Source organism: Dufourea novaeangliae, unplaced genomic scaffold (genome assembly GCF_001272555.1).
Source record: "Dufourea novaeangliae isolate 0120121106 unplaced genomic scaffold, ASM127255v1 scaffold246, whole genome shotgun sequence".
Taxonomy (NCBI): Eukaryota; Metazoa; Arthropoda; class Insecta; order Hymenoptera; family Halictidae; genus Dufourea; species Dufourea novaeangliae.
The window spans coordinates 387,636-405,206 of record NW_015374139.1 but is presented as its reverse complement, the minus strand read 5'-3'; the positions used below and the strand labels follow the sequence as shown (position 1 = coordinate 405,206).

The 17,571-nt window shown below is 48.1% G+C and overlaps 1 protein-coding gene across 1 annotated transcript in view; it reads left to right on the top strand.

The window, feature by feature from the left end:
• Window positions 1–17,571, top strand: part of LOC107191400 (protein outspread) — a 153,042-nt gene that overhangs the window by 63,121 nt on the left and 72,350 nt on the right. Inside the window, 1 exon segment of the mRNA XM_015580429.1 lies at window positions 15,359–15,424. Within this exon segment, the coding sequence (XP_015435915.1) occupies window positions 15,359–15,424 (66 nt within the window).

Below are 17,571 nucleotides of genomic sequence, written 5' to 3'. Positions count from 1 at the left end.
GAAATGCACGCAGGATGGAAGCTTTGCGCGGTGCTAGGTCCGTCCGCGCCTAGTACGGGGTGCCAGCTAGATCGTAATCAACTGTGATTCGACATCGTGTTGGCCAACCAATGGAAACGAACGCGATGTGAGACTGTGGCGATTTATCGTTCGTGAACAAACAATGAAAAACGGTGGTGAGCTCTGCGTGCCTTGCGCATGGACGTGTAATAATTACGCTGCGTGTTCAGCCGAAAGGCCGTGAAATAGTAGAAAAAGATAGGACGCTCTGGATGGTGATGTAAGGATATACGTATGATAATGAGTTATTACAATTCCTAGACCGTGTTACATCGAAACCGCAACCGCGTTGAACAAGGGTCACTGTAATTGATAGATCACGTTGTATAAGTTATACGAGGACAACCTGTAAACCGTTCACGAGGCCATATTAACTTGTCCACTTATTTTCGATATAGATTCATCGCGTTACAGCTTCTCGTAATTAGGTAGCTAACCCATAGTATATCTCGTGTCTTCTTGGAAGCTAACCCATTCACTCGACTCTGGGGCGCCACACGCATAGATCCCCTCCAGTTTTGCCGGGAAACAAATGATTTTCCGCACGCGATTCCACGATATTATCCGAAAGGAAGTCGTTCACGGTTCAGCTTAACGTTCCACGACGCTTTAATACCAGGCGCGAGGTGAAACAAAAGAAGCATCGCAACGACTGTGTCGCCGTTCACCAGGCCCCATCGAGGGAATACCCGTTGCGACCTTCGATCCTTTCGCATCCTTCACCGCGAGAAGATGCAGCTTCGCGTCGTCGTCGCCCGGTATCCTCTTTCGCGAGGCTCGTTATGCAAGCCGATCCTATTCGACGGCCGGCCGTTAATTTAATTCACGCTTTCCACGTAATTAATCCCAATTACGCGTGCCGGCGGCGACGGTGGCAGCCGCCTACTCTCGCGATCTCGTTCGCCGTGCTCGCTCGTCCACCTGAATGCCCCCTTAATCCGTAAACACACCTGGTTCCCCGGGCGGGCCGCGCGCGCGTTGCTCGCCCCGATAAATTAATGACTGACGCGGTTATTGGCCGTTAAGTCGATTAATGATGCCGGGCTAACGAGCCGAGAAAAAGGGAGAGAGAGAAAAGGGGAGGCGTCTTTCCGAAAGCGTGCCGTTCACACCTCGTCGTGAAAACGTTCATGGTCACGAATCACACCAGAGACCTCCGACAGAGATTGGCAAATTCTTTACCTAAATAAAGAGTTTCGAATAAAAGATAAATAAAGTATTTTACCGATTTCAATCGATTGAACGTGGAAATTCCAATTTTTAATACGGAGTAATATTGCTTTTAGTTACCCTTTAATAAAAACTTTGTACAATTGTGATTTATCAAAACATTAACTTTTACGGACTTGTGCACAACACGCCAGACTTCAAAACATTCGCTGTGCGTGAATGTATCTAAAAACACAAAAAAAAAACTAATTTGCGCAAAAAAGAATAATATAGAATTAAAGTATACATAATTTAAAGTCATACAAAAAAACTGGAAATACATTTTTTGACGTATTTAAAGAAAACCTTAATTAAAAATCCATTACGAAATATACCCATATCTTCTATAATTAAGGCACTATTCCATAATCAACTTACCCATTTTATTCTTATAATACTGTTGATTGATATTATAAACAAAAGCTTTAATTACAAATGAACTAGAATATATAAAACAGGAAAATGTCCATGAAATTATTTTCGACTATGTTCTCCGTCTCATAGCGGACAGAAGTGTGACCAACAATTTTTTATAGAAAAAAGTTCCGTAAGCAAATTTTTTTTTTTTAATTTCGAACGGGGATCGTTACACTGTGCGGCGGCGCAGACTGCCTATCGTCCCCGCTGACATTTCCTAATCCCTCGCGAGGAGGCAACGCAAAAGGGGTCTGGCGGAATCGAGACACGTCCTCCGTCGTCGCCTTTCACTCGCGGAGCGTCTTCCATAGAGACTCCGCGCCGAAAGGTTACATTTACATGCGGCGACGCGGTCTCGTCGTCGGCATGTCATTGTCTCTCTCTCCCTCGAGGTTACTGCCATCGGCACGTGCGAGGAGAATGTCGAGAGTGTGGTGCTCTTACGAGTAGGGTGCCATTGATTGAAAACGAGCACGTGTCCGCGGTATCTGCGCCTCGTTTCGTCGCGGAGAAAACAGCCCGTCCTCATCGCGTCGATTGCCAATAAACTTTTCCCTCCAACGGACGACACGCCTCTTAATTATCAATCGCGAAGCGTCTTCGAAAGCAAAAGGATAACAAAGTTTGCGTTTGACGAGTTCCACGGCCCAGTGGTGGGGGTAGCGCCTGGACAATAATCGTGTAGAACAAGTCAGACGATAATCGAGATGAGTCTGTACATGGCTTACCGATCCTATGTTCTCAAGCTTGTCATTCGCTGGATTTTTTCGCCAGCCTCACCATCCTGACAACGAGGAATCGCGTGATTTCGTGGGCTGTCGGACGTAATTCGAGGTGACGGGAGATTCCACGAGAGGACAACACACACAGTTTCTGTTGAAAAGTCGTCCGTCTGGTTTCTGCGGCCACGGCTCGCGGGGCCGCGACCCAATCGTAATTTCCACCTGTAGCAGCGTCGGTCGATTTGCATTCGCGTGCAAACCGACGGGGAGGAGGCTGCGTCCCTCACACCGGGGCCCCACGCGAATAAAGGACTGTTATTTCGCAGCGTGTAACGCATTTAAATGAGGTTACGTGTCAGCCATTGCTCGTCTTTTTTGCCCGTGCACGCGATAACCCACCCGTATTCTCCTCCTCCCAAGACCGATTTTTCCCTTCTTTTCTCGCGAATCCCCACCTGGATTCTCCGTCCTCGTCCATTCCCGAAGTATTCGTCCTCGCTACGAAGAGCAGTCCCCGAATATAACTGTATGACCGGACAACTTCGTGATTCGGTGTGTGTCTTTTATCCTCCTTTCTTTCTACCGAACAACCCTGAACGGCCTCGAACACGCAACGAGCAGCACAATATCGTGTTCCACCGCGATAATTAAGACAGAATTGGTCGGCTTCCGCGGGGCAATCCCGAGTAAGGGGGCGGGGCCCCCCTTCTGATCGGACGTTACTTTTTAATCGTTCCTCGTTTTCATGCGCGACTTAATTGCTCGCGCCGCCGCTGAAAACGCGAGGAAGCCGCGCGCCGGCTTAACGACGCCGAGTTCCAGCGTGACCGGAGCGAGGCGGTTAAACGAGCTATCAGGCGGGCGGGGAGGTGGATGATAGAACTTTAATCGGTAAAAATCCCGCGAAATTCCATTCCTCCGCGGAAAATTCCGAGGCAATTTCCGAGCAGCCCCGTCGTCGTCCGTGTTTCTGCGCTCCGCGGGGTGCTCCCCGTTGGCTGAACGCGACCTTATTTAGCGCGCCGGGAATTCCAGGCCCCCATTGCCACGGGAGGAGCGGTCAGCTTCGGCACCGTGCCAAAGTATTCGCCCCGCGAATTCCGCGGGAATTCGTTCGGCCGGAATCACCTTGTTCCCTGCGTGGCTGGACAAGATCCATGGTTCGATGGAACTCGGGGCGGTCGGAAACCATGGGAGACTATCGGCTCCATCTTTTTTCAAGATACACCTAGAAAATAGTTCCCTGGAACTCTGGTAGATCATTGGTCCCCTCCTTTCTTCAAGTTATAACTAGAAATATGCGGAGGACACATCGCTCCATCCTTAATACTACCATCCCCTAACAGATTCTTGCTTTCCTCGACTCTAACCGCAGGTGAACCCTCCGTTTTCTCGGCTTAATCATTGATATCTCCCAAGGTAACGTAATTAGGTAATAAGCCGAGTGATATTCAATTTTGATTGGCCGCAGTCGACAGTTTCATCGCGAAAGGTCCGCTGGTTAGGGCCTAGCCTCGCGTGCCACTCGTCTCAGCAATAATTTTCTTGCGTAACCGCACCTGATTGGGTCGTGTGTCGCGCTCTCCTACGTCCTGGATCTTCGTGGATCCGTCCTTTAACCCCTCGAGAGAGCTCGTGTGCGCTACGGCGCGCACAAGGCCTTTACGTAACGATCCCTGGAGGAGCGTCTTCTTCGATCGCGTTCGTCGCTGGTCGCATGACCGGCTACGAGGTGTAAATCAATCTCTCGCAGTCGCGGCGAAGATTCGAATCGCCCAGACACACGAGATTCGCGTTGCACATACACATACCCAACCATTGGTCGTCGGTTCTAGGAAGGCAGGTGTTGCGGTTGTTACCGTCGTGCGGCGACTTCGATATTGTCATTTAGATTTCCGTTGCATTTGAACCGTGAGACGCATCACGAATAATATCGTACCCTCTTATTTATTGAACCTCCATTACAGACGGTATTGACGTCCAACGGCAGCGAGAGATTACTCGGAGATTCTTCGACGTCCGTATATCTTACGGACGCTATAATTACCGACGGATGTCTCGAACAAGCGATCCTATGAGAGACAGAGAGTGCTTCTTCCTCGCTGGAATTCCGTTGTTTTTTCCCCCGAGTAGGAAACCACGTTCCTTTAATCTGAAACATCGTGCAGCAGCGTTTTCCTTCTGTCCTCAATTAACGGTAGTGCAGTGATAGTAGGCCTCCAGAGTTTTTCAGGTCTTGTCTTTTTTTTCCTGTTTTATCGTCGGAGCCCGTTTTCTCCGAACCGTCGATAGCACCTCTGCGTGTGCGTATCGACCTACCGTTGTCGTACGATACACGTCGGTGGAATCGATAGTTCGACATACCTTACACACTTTGCTACTTTAGATCGTGTTCTCCTGCAGGACGTCCCGCCCGATAACGACATGTATCCCTCTCCTCCGCCCCGTAGGGACGACAGATAACCGGGCCACTTTTCTTCTCTTCCAGTACACAACCCTTATAAAGAATCCCGAGAATTCGAACTTTTGTCCGCCCGGGGAACGCGATTCTTCATGATCCTTTCCGGTGGCGCCGCGTTCTTGCTTATCGGCTCTGGAGCCTCGGCGAACGATGTCCTTTACTCGGGCCGCGTTTGCCATTCTCGAGCTGGTTGAACGATAACACGTGGGAAGCCGTGGATCGTGACAGCGGGTGAGAAAAATGATCGATCAAATTCTGTTATAAGACTTTCTGTTATCATTATTCGGTTTGAAATATTGTAACATTTTCTCTGGAACAAATCGGTATCTTTGTAATCGTTTTATCAGGTGTTTACAAGATTTATTTCCGTAAACTGGGGAAATAGACGAGAAATGTTTTTAGTGTACCAAACGTTCTACAAGACCTCACATTAAAATTACTTATTTTTGACTGCTTAATAAACATACAAAGTTTCATCAAAATCGGAGGAGGACACTTCCGTGCCTTCCCTTGTAAGTCTCAAATGAAAAAATGTTATTTTATATTTTTGTTTTATTTATTCTCGCAGAATCGCAGAAAAAACCCTGTATATATACATATACACACACACACACATATGTGTACACCTCTTCGAATAGGTTGTGCACGCGAGCTTCGCGGAGGAAACGTGTCTTACGACTTGCATACGGACTGGTAATGTTTACAGTTCTCTCGAAACGTCGTTTGTCCGTGGTTACGAGCGCGTGGCCCCCGTGCAATCTGCATAAACGGTTAGAGGCCGCCGTCGCCGTGGCTACCTGGAGGCCTGAGTTTTATTCAATTAACGGTACACACATCTTATTTCCCGGAAGATTTTCAAATTCTCCAGGGTTCTCGGTAGGCCTTCCGCTTGTTCCGGGTATCCTTTGTTTCCTCGATTCCGTCGTCCTTGCTCCCCCCTCCTCAGAGACGATCTTCTTGGATCCTCTTCGGAGATCTTCTTTAACGATGTATCGGGTGAAGCGACCTGGTCCGGTGTGTTCATTTAATCGTTTGGAGGAAACTTATGTAGACCGTGATGCAAATATTCTGTTACCCGAAGAATCTATACTTATTGTTTTTTCACAACAGAATAAGACGAATGTTCGAATCTTCAAATTTCCACTCGCAACGAATATACAGTAATGTCTCCATGAGTGCGACGTACTCGGGTCCAATTTGGAGCATTCGTAGCAAGGCAGAAAGGTTTTCAGCCCCTCGTACATTTGTTTTTTGTCCGAAGCCGAGCCTCTGCTCACCTTCTGTTACTCTATTTTGATTGATTCCACAAGGGGACGCGGATAATCGTGCATCCAACGATTCCGCCTGCAAGGCCAGGTTGCGTCGAGTGGACCGTGAGTCCGTCGACACGTTTATCCTTCTGGCCCCTGTTCAATCGAGCCGACGGTTTCTTCCTGGTGCGTGTTACACTCGCATAATCTAGTCTATGCAGATCGAGGGAGGCTCATCTCCCCGACGTGGCATTGGAACGATGACGTGTGTGTATCGAACGAAGGAAAAACGGCCACGCGATACCCAATTACAGCGGCGGACGCTGCTCGCCCATGGACGATGGATATTTTATGGCAGTCGCTGGACGTGGCACGTATCTCCTGGACGATTAGAAATCGAAGCAACGCGCGTCGCAGCAGGCCGGTTCGATTCGGTTTCCCATGGCCGTATTTTAATTTCAAATAAGCCGCCGGCTCGCGATTCCAGTCGCCCCGAGATAACCGTATTTAGCCCGGGAATGAATTACTCGGACGTTTAATATGTTCAAGGGAAGGATTCGACGGGGTCGCGGGAGAGGGAAAGGTAGTCGAGGATTAGCGCGAGGCTTTTATCCTTGCCAGCGAATGTTAAGGATAGTCCGTAGATAGTCCGATGGAGCTTGTACCGATTCTCGTAGCTGAATAGAGTGTTTCTTCTAACCCCCTTGCCTTGTAACGTCGAGTCGGACACGTGGTGCAATACGAATTTTGGCGAACAATTATTTAATCCCATTAACTGTTTAAATCTCAGAATAATGCCCTTGGATGCTTTTCACTATCTACGGCTCGAATAAAATTGTGCCCAACTCTGGATTCCGCTACGGCTCGATCCTTCGGTAATCTCGTTTCCCTCTTCGATCCAGGCCGCTGCTCTCATCGTCTTGTTTCTATTCCGCTCCCGGCATTGTCCTCCCGGCGCGAGGAGTAATGTAATGGGGCCCCCGAACGAACGGGCTACGCCATTGTGTCGGGATTTATTGGACGCGCGCCTGGGGTGGGGGGGGGGGACAAAGGTTTGTCATTGCAAATTATGATTCGTGCACGCGCACGCAATCCATTCCTCGACCGACGAGAAAGTTACTTTGGCCAATTACCGCCTTTCTACTCTACGATCCTCTCTCGTTTCGACGATTTTTTTTGTTATCACGACACGGTCGCCGATTCGACGAAAACTATTGTTCGAAGGAAATGGGCGTGGATCGCGGACGTGTTTTATGGCTCGCTGTTTTCTTTGATATCGTCACACAGTGTACAAGAATTAAGGCTATTTTCGGATTCTAGTTAAACCCTTTAACCACGACATAGGGAAACGCAACATTTTTGTCGTCGATAAGCAATTTCGATATACGCTATGATGTTGGATCGCTTATTGACAGTATACACTCGTCGCGTGTAAGCTTATGGCAGCGCAGAAATTACGAGGGCTTTCTTCAACCGTCGGCCTGTCACCTTTGCCTCCGAGCTTCGTAAATCCGACGTACATATCTGGCGCAGATAAATTACAAGCTGGGACGGTTCGCTTCACGTGGGCGGAATGCCGTTCTTGACGGCGAAATTCGAATTTGCATCCGAGAGAAAGAGTGAATCACAGCGGAAACGGCTGGAAAAGGAAGTCGGGGTGAAAGGTTATCGGGGCATGTTTCTGGTTCGCGAGCGTGTCTGGAACGTCTGGACAAGTCATTTTGACTTGCTTGGTAGTTCTAGTGTTAAATTCAATTAAATATTCACGTACATCTTACATTCAAGAACAGACGAAATTTGTGTCAGACCGAATTTAAGTCTCTGAACAAATATGTCCAACAGTGTATACCAGACTGTACACGCCCCCACGAAATCTCCTCGCGATAGAATCGAACGGGCGCAAGGTGTCGGAGCGGAAACTCCGCTGTGAAATCGGGCACGCTCGATCCCACCTCTAGGCGTGGCCCTGTTCAATAATTCGCAAAAACCGACGAATTATCGCAGCGGCGGTGTGTGGCCCGTCAGAGCGTGAAGATAAAAATCTCACAATCAGCCTTAGTCGTCGACACGTTGATCATCGTCTCGCCTCAGGTGATCTCGCCGTGAGTGGTTTACCTGCTCGGAGACACCGGCATAGGCGCCGTCCGAACCCGTTGACCCGCGACAACACACGGTCTCGCGCGCTCGTTTCACGATAAACCAGATCCGTATCGTTTCAACGCTCGTTTGTAAAGGCGGCTGGAAATTCCAGCGGCGATTACTTTGCGCGGCCTGGAAACTGCCCTCCTGGATAACGAACAATGATCGACGACTTGCGCGCATTTCCTGATTCGTTCTCTTTCCAAATAGAAAGGATCGAACCGACCAACCCAATCCGTTGGTTATGGTCTGTTACGATGTCGAATCATGATGGCTTTTGGATCTGATTTTCGATCGTGCCATGAATTTTGTAACGTTGATAGCTGGGAAGACGAGAACTGATCGATTCTGTGATAGCTAAGAAGTATAGGAAATTGTTGATATCAATGTCATTATAACAAAAAGTGTCCATTTTCCTAGTATTGAAGGGAAAAATGAATTTTGCACCCACCCCCAGTCTGAGAGGAGAAAAAATTTGACTCTGTCCCATGGTCTCCCCACCTTAGTATCGATTCTTTGTATTCGGTGCTTCGCACGAGTTTCCAAAACTGCTCGTCACCGGAGATCGGTCACGCCGTTCCAAAGGAATCCATCTTATCCCGTGTTCCAACGGTGTCCATCGTTAAAGATGATTTATGTACTCACACGGTCCTAATTAGCCTGCGTTAGGCTCTCTCGTGGTAAGTACCGTTCTCCTCGATGCGTTTCGTTTAACAAACGGTTTAATTAGAGAGCCCGCCGCCGATTTTCCCGCGGTGAAAAGGTCCCTCCGCGGTCACGTTGTCCGAACGGTGGCTAGATGAACACGCCTGATATTCACATTTTGTAACCAGTTAGTCGCGGGTAGTTGCTACTCGACAGCGCAGCTTTCATCAAGGTCGAGGATTTCACTCCTGGTCGACTCTCGGTTCGAAAACGCTGATAACGTCGAACCTGCACCGGACTCTCCGTACTTTTTTCCGCGCGACTTATCGCCGTCGATTTCACTTCTTACGAACCCCCCTTTCCTCTCCTCGTTTAGCCGTCTTTCTCTCTGTTCCGATATCTAGAAGGGAAAAATGGCATCCGGTCGCGGCGACAATCGTTAAAATTGAACCGCGCCAATTAGCCGGACACCGTTCTAAACAAGCGATCGGTTCTGGTTGCGCGTTATACGTCGTTGTCGTCGCGAGATCGACTCGACTTTCACTCCGTCCACCTCTGTTCCCCCCACCTTGACATCGTACTTTCTCCGATGCACCTGTCTAACTTTAATTAAAAGCCACGGGACGGACGAACGAGCGGATGATCGCGATTTCAGATCGATCGTGATCGACGCTGTCGTCGCACCTGCGACTTCTGTCCTTTCGGAGGCGACGATATTTCGTCGATATTCACAGGGTTGTGAATGAACCAGCGATTTGAGTATTAAAATGATTAAAATGAATGGAAGAAAATTCTATCTTTCAACCATTTTTTTTTCTAAATTTCAACCATTCTGTATGGTGACATGAGATAAATTCCGAGTAAAATTGCCGGTCAACGATGTGTCAAGAATACGATGTGTCTAGATACCTGCGACGAAGTGTCGATCCAAGAGCCCCTTGGGTACCCGTTCCATTGCTTATTTCCCCGACACGCGAACTAATCAGCGCGGTCAGTAACAATTCATTACCCGTGGTGGTATCCTTCATCGCTACGACGGTATCATCTGGACGGTAGTTGGTGAACGCACACCACGCAGATCACGCATGCAATCACCGCCACGAGCCGCGTCCCCTCGATCGGACATCAGCGTCATCAAGAGATCCATCGCCCCTTTCGTGGGATCGCGACGATCGACGTCGTATCATGACTGAGAGAACGGGCACCGATCGTGGGGGATACGGCCTGGCCGCGGATAATCAGCCACCAGGAAGTCGATTCCGTTGGCCGTAACGACCGATCCGATCGTAGATTATCCCGTCAACGGGGCCCGGGGAGTCACGAGCAAACGAAGAAGAAGGCACGCGATGTGATGCGATGGTCTCTGGTACGTCGATCCATACGTCGACAGAAAAACCTGATAATGATTAATTAATAGAACCCAGAGGCCCCATGATCGGGTTGGATATCATTGACCAGGGGGGTTGGAGGGGGATGACGACGACGGGTAGGTGGTTTCGCTTGCTGGATCGATCGATCGATCGATTTCCGACGGGAACGATGACGGTGGGTGTTTCCAAGCCACCGACAGGCCCCCCCCCTTCCCCCACAGTTAGATCGAAGATCGCGATACATACGGTAAATTGATATATTCGTGCAACAGGAAAACCAAAGCCGGTAGCCTACATTCTTGATAAGACACCGTGACTAAACGGGCCCTGGCCTCGGTTGCGCGCGTAGTCGTTATGGATGGTTAAGTGGTCGAAGATAATCGATAACCAGGAAGCAACCGGTGAAATTGGAACGTGTATGTGTGTGTGTTGGTCGGTGCAAGATCTTGCTTATCAAGGTCGATGAGCACTGAGCACTGTGGAAGCTTGTGGCGGCGAGAGAATTTGTTTTTAATCGTTGATGTACCGACACGAGGGCCCAAGGCGATTAGATTATAACCCGTTGATTATTCGAACAGAAGATAGAAAGTGTCGATCGGAGACCCTCTTGATATTTCGCGAAGTGAAATTTTCGGGATTATAGATTCTCAACCCCTTGGAATTCTATTCCCCCGAAGCTCGATCGTAAAGCATATTAAATACAATAAAACGAAGATCCTAATAAAGCTTAATATTATTTACATGTCATTACGAATGTAATGAAGCCCCTTGTACAGGATTTAAGATTATGACCTATTCTAATTTTGAAATTTTGTGTACCTGAAATTGCGAATTTGTATAAACCTCTGCAGTCGGAAATGGTATATTGAACTGTATTAAACTCCTTACTGTATTCAATTTTCCAAGTTAAATGACGCTATAAATGAATTTAATAAGATTTTAATAAAAAAAAAAAAAAAAAAAAATAAAAACCATAGCTGAATCGTTGGGGATATTGGATCAGGCCGGAAATATCGTGGTCGTTCGATCGAAGAATCGCGGGACAAGGAATACCTATCTACCTTCGCGCATGGGTCACGTTTACCGTTCAGGTCAGATTGGTCCCTTCAGCGAACCTCGCCCATACCCATGGCCCGCGAACACGGGAGTGGAGGTTTAAAGTGATAGCACGCGGTCTATGCATGGTAGCACGCTATTGACCACGCCACGTGAGAATCGTGAGGTAAACACGGACACGGAGTCGAAGAAGATACAAGCCCGATCGGTTGACCAGGAAGTATACGGGTACGAGTGGAACCACGGGACATTCGCGGCGGCGGCTCGGTGGTGCCAAGTTACAATGTCACGAAACGTCCCCTCGATACACTGACGTGCAAACACGGCTTCCGCTAGGGAAAAAATTGACATTATTTCAAGTACTGAAATAAATGTTAATTATTAATTTCATGGACGTAGCCAGGTTATTAGTCGGGGGGCAAAAATATTAACACATCGACTGCCACAGTGAAAAAGGCTGTACGTAGCCAGACACACTTTATTAATTTTTTTTATAAATCGTTGATCGGGGGGCAAAAATATTAACACATCGACTGCCACAGTGAAAAAGGCTGTACGTAGCCAGACACAATTTATTAATTTTTTTATAAATCGTTGGAAATGTATGCGTTTTGTTGATAGAGGCTATTGGTCGTGTTTCCAATTATACCGCAATAATAAATATTACACAAAAATTTTGTATCTCCTGAAAGAGAGTGAGGGGTAGGGGGGTCCAAATTTTTTTCTCGTAGGATGGTGCAAAAGCCACTTTTTTCCATCCAGGACGCTACGCCCATAGGTAATTTGCTGTCCATGGTCCGCAAAGAGATTCGTCTGAATCCCAGAAACCAAAAAATATTCTCGATCGTTTGACATTCGCGCGAATAGCAGCAAGCTAAGTCGGCACGGGAAGCCGAGGGGCCCCTCGATCGCAGCGCGCGAAGCGAAATTCCTCGCGTCACCGGGTGACAAAGTGGTATGTTCAAGTTTTTTGCCCGGTTTCCATGTCGAGGAAGCGCGGGGCTCTGGCTCCCGGATGATCGACGGGATTCTCGTGCGCCGATGAGACCAGAAGTCCTTGATCCGTGGGCGATGCAAAACGATCGTCGCTGATGTGTGTACACCCGGAAGAAAGGTGTGTGCGGTAGGTCAGCGTTCGGACGATTAGATATTCATCCACGGAAGGTTCGACGTAAATCCTCGATGAGTGTTGAAAGGCTCCACGGCAACTGAGCATTAAATATTTCTTTACCAATCCTCTGCGTAACTTCTGTTTACTCTGTTTCGACCAGTTTCACATTGTGACTACCCCGGTGACGGGAATAACGCCCTCCCTCGTGTCGCATTCATCGAGGAATCACTGTATCACCTTTCTTACAAGGTTTCGGCGTATTGTAGCGGTCGATAGTGAGGTTCCATCCGGGATTTTCGCACGTTTCCTCGAGGCGAACAAGCGGGGATGAGGAGGGTCTATTCAAGCGAGAAGACTCGCGCTCGGAGGTTGCGGCAAGCAGCGTTACACGAGGAAGAGATTACGCGGGACCCTGTTCGGGTTCCGTGCTTTCTCTTCCACCGTCTCAATCCTCCGGCATTGTTCAAGGGGAACGAGGGGCGCCCCGTTCGCGTCGCCGTCCGCTTCTTCTTCGTCTTCTTCCTCTTCCTCCGCCGAGAGATCTTCCCACGCACGTGCCGTGGCTCTCGTACGGGGTCCGCGCGCGAAGGCCCGCTGAATAATTACCAGATGAAGATACCGCCGCCTCGTGTAGGCTGAAATCGTCGCCTCTACCTTCTCCGTTCCACGGGGCTCGCTCTCTTCATCGGTTGGTCTTCTCTTACTCTTCCTCGGGATCGACGAGGGGATTTTGCAACGGTACCCGGTGTGCCTATTCGACGACGACGGGTCCCGTCCCTTTGCGGATGAGCAACCCACGGGGATCGACCTCGTCTGTGAACCGTCAAACTGGCGAAAACTGTAGGATACAGCGAACCGTTCTGTCGATGGCTTTTCGACGGTGCTTTCGGATTTTGTAATACTTGAAAATAGTAAAAGTGCAACCAATCGAGAAAGTGGTAACTTCTTGGCCCACTAATGTAACTACAAAGATTATGGCAATAGCTACAGATGCATCGAAATGACCCCTTGCATTCGCTGTACGAGGGGTTAACGTCTTTCCCGCCAGCAGCCTATTAATAGGTCTTCCGATTTAAGTGCTTATCGATGCGAAGCCTATCGATCTCCGTTTAAATCAAGATTAAGGAAAGCAGTTGTTACATTACGCTGTTAGAGCTGTGTGTTGTTCGGTTTCAGGATTTTGTAATTTCTTCCTGTAATTCAACTGAATTTAAATATCCTCTGGTAGGTAATGTGTACACTGCAGATTTGATGCATTTATAGCCTATCAGGCGTCTACGAAACACAATGAAATACAAAACTTTAGTCAGATGCAACAAGATTTCTATATTATCTTTCAACCCCGTAAGATACTTAAAGGGAGGAAAAAATACTTCCTGCTTTTGTTTTTCTCTTCATGAATCCCTTTATAACATATTATTTCGTATTAAAATTCGCAGTCTAATATGATGTGTATATTAAACGAAGAATGGTTGATTTGTAGTAAAGACATTGTCTCCGAATAATTTCCTGCCGCTTTACTCTGCCCCTCCGTCTATTTTATCCCGTTCAGTGTACATCTTTTCGAAGAGATATTGGTAAACTTCATCATAATACGAGCAGATAACTGCATACTCTCGAAAACAAAGGTTCATCGTTTAAACTTTGTTCTCCTCTTGCCGCCAAAACACCAAACCGAAACGAACCGATCACAGTGGTTGCTCAGCTTCATTCAGAGGCCATGACGTAACCGCGATCTCTAACCCCATTTGGCATATTATTATCGCTGCCGTTATCAACACCGAGGCATTGTTTCCGATCGGAGGCGCAGAATGCAGATCTCGCTCGTGTGTCGTAAGATAGATAGCCGTTAATGAGTGGTCCGTATCCCATAAAGAAAGAGGTAAATAATGGATCTGGGTCGATCCACGAAGGCCAGAACCCGTCGTTATCACCGTGGTCGCAGATCGAAACAATCACGTCGCGGTTTTTCCTGTGGAAAACGACAGACCTGGCCATTGTTGGACGGTCGCGTGAAAGAAAAAATCTTGGATACGTCGACCCTTTCTCTGTCCTTTGTTTCCTCGTAACTGAACACCACCATCTCTCCACTTTCTCTCGCGGAACGAAGGGATTCACCGTGTTCAGAGTCACGATGATTCGTTCCTGTTGCGTCATAAACGGCGGTGGTCCCGTGGGATATATCCGAGCGGAGGAGGGCAACAGCACGATCCTGGTGTGTATGTAACCCGCCGCGAGTCCACGAACTTTATGCCCGCATTTGCATACAATCGTTTTGCCGCGCGAGGCTTCCGACTGTCGTCCCAGGGTTTTGTCCTACTAACGTCGCGGGGATTTCTTTTGATCCCCGTCCGTGTCAGATCTGCAGTCGATGACCGGGTACACGCGTGAGAATTTCGAGGAGGACGACGATTCATACAGGGGGTGGAAAAAATTGTTTCCACCAGAGAATGTGTGGGGGAGAATTGTGTGTCGGAGGGGCAACGAAAGAGAAATCTCGAGGACTGGTCGCCCCCGGTTCTTTTCTCGAGCTATGTTTCTAATTAACGGCCAGACGAGCGTGTTAATTGTCCAGCTGCCCGCAGGGGCCCGGTAGCCCCCCCCCGACCACACCCCCCGTAGGATTTCTTCGCACAGGTTGGACAGGTTCAGCGGAATCGCGTTCCGCTCGATGCAACGAGCCGCGGCGCTTCCACGAAAACGGGAGAAGCCTCATAGAAAGTGATACTTGTTGCGGGGCCGCGTAGAAAGTAGCCAGCCCCCTCCGTTCGCCGGGTCACTTTCGAAAACTCGGATCTGTTCGTGAAGAATTTCACGAGAGACACACACGCGTGAACTCGTCGAGGATCCATCGAGACACTTGTTTTTATTTTATTGTATTTCCTTTTAATTCACGTTTCCCTGTTTCTGTGTTTCAGAGGTGGCAGAGACGATGGTTCGTCCTCTACGACGACGGGGAGCTAACGTACTCTGTGGACGAGCACGTGAGTACCGATATTTGTACTACCAACTTGTTTTGAGGGGGTATTCCCATTCGGAGGGGTGCAAAAATCAATTTTTTTTTAACTGTAAGTAAAAGTATTTTACCTTGAAAATGTGTGAAAAATGTGATAAAATTTTTATCTAGATTAAGATTACCTTTAATTTTTTTTTCGACAAATACAACAACGTGAATCGTGGCAGCCATTCAGAGCTGCAAAAAACATGTAATAACTTTGTTAATAGAAAAGATAATTGCACAAAAATTTGATCGTGCTCTCTTGAAATGCGAACAAACATGTATGAAAAACTACAAGTCCCATGGTCCATTAATTCTTAGTTTTAAAAATCGCTTATAAATGACTCCTACGAGTGGGAACACCCCCTTAATGTGAATTCTCGTTTCGATCACGGTGACTGCACACGACGAATCGAATCCTCTTGGATGCGTATTCGCGCGGGGAATCCACTTTGCCGTCGACAAATCCGTTTACCGGCCCGATACGGTTTCATTCGGGCTGATTCGTGTGCGAATGGAGAACGACCAGACGTGTGAATCGCTCTCGGCATCGGTGTGTCAATTCGCCCCGTGACGATGGCTACGCTGCTGTCTAATGCTTGGCGAAAACGTTAGGGAAATTAATTCCGTAAGGACACGACACGACTTACAACTCGAAAACGTCAACACAATTGAGAACTGTAAGCCGTGGGTTGTAATTTCAATTTTCCGTCGACGGTTGGACGACGTGCTCGCTCTCCAGCGATTCGAGTTACTGAAATTTAATATTTCACCTTGGAGAAAGAATTCTGAACATTACACTACACGATCTAAAAGAAAAGAAGTCCTTGAAGTAAAGAAAAGGAATCCTGAACCTTTTAACGCCCAGACCCTTAACTCTTTAGGATTAGGTGGGTTATAAACTGTCCCACTGTTTACGGAGCCATAGATGCGTTCTTGCGCGCGTGGTCAGCCGAGTTGTTCAGCCCACGGTGGCTCGTCGAGTATCGCGAATCGCGTCGGAAGTTCCGAGCATTATATGGCAGGCCGTGAATCAAAAGCTGCCCGTCGAAACGGCCCCCTCGGAGCTCTAGGTGTGCCAAAGGTCGACGTCAATTGTAGTTGACTGGTCCCCGGTCGGCTGGTGTGCCCGATCATCAATGCCATCTCAATGTGCATCGTGTAGCGTTGTCTAGACGGTTCTTGGCCTATCGCTTTCTGACGCCAATGGCCGACGGTAATGCTAGAAACCGTCAGAATTGATTTAAGCCCGGACAGATGGCCGGGTAAAAGCTTCTCACCGCGTTCTCTGTGTTCCGCGCCAGCAGGAAATGGACGCTAATGATGTCTTCCTGGAAAAAGGGGACGATCGAACACACGATCTACGGTAATTTCATAATTGATCCTCTTTCGTTTCGATGGAGAAATGTCTCTTTCGATCAATTCCTCCAACGTTCAGTTATGGAATTCGACGAACGAGAAATTCGATTTTTTTTCTCTGCAATCGGGGCAGTAAACGATCCGTGGTCACCCCGTGTGTATTTGTCTGAATAATTCCAACCCGTTAGCCCAATTTCTCATTCCTCCTCAAGGTCGATCGAGTATGTATATAGAACTCCCTCGTTCGATGGGGAGGGTTATTATCTTTTCGCATTTTTCGACCGAGATTACACTCGAAACGAATGGCCCTCTTAAGGCCCGCGACCGGATCATTAATCTGGCTTCGAGGATGGCCGAGTTGTCCAGGCGCCGCGTGCGCGCAAATCGACCGTACCCGTAGAAGCAGGAAAGCCTTTAACGCGATATAACCTTCAGGATCGGTTACTTTAATTCGGTGTTTGCGTGTTCGCCGCCAATAATGAAGTCCCCGTAAAAATGGCGGATGCGTCTGCCTTGGTTCTATCCGTCTAGAACCGCGAGCCTGGCCGGAAGTGTCCCTGCTGGGAGGATTCAAGGATGTCGTGGAGAACGGTTTCTGTAAATCTAGAATCAGATGTAACGGAATTATGCAGAAACAAGTCGACAAATTTATTTAACACGATAACTTTAAAATAATATTTCAAAATATTCTAAAATATTCGAGAAAACAAGGTTTTGTGTATTTTCCCGGAGCCCTGATAGTTATCGAACCACGGGAAAAAAGTCTCGATGAGA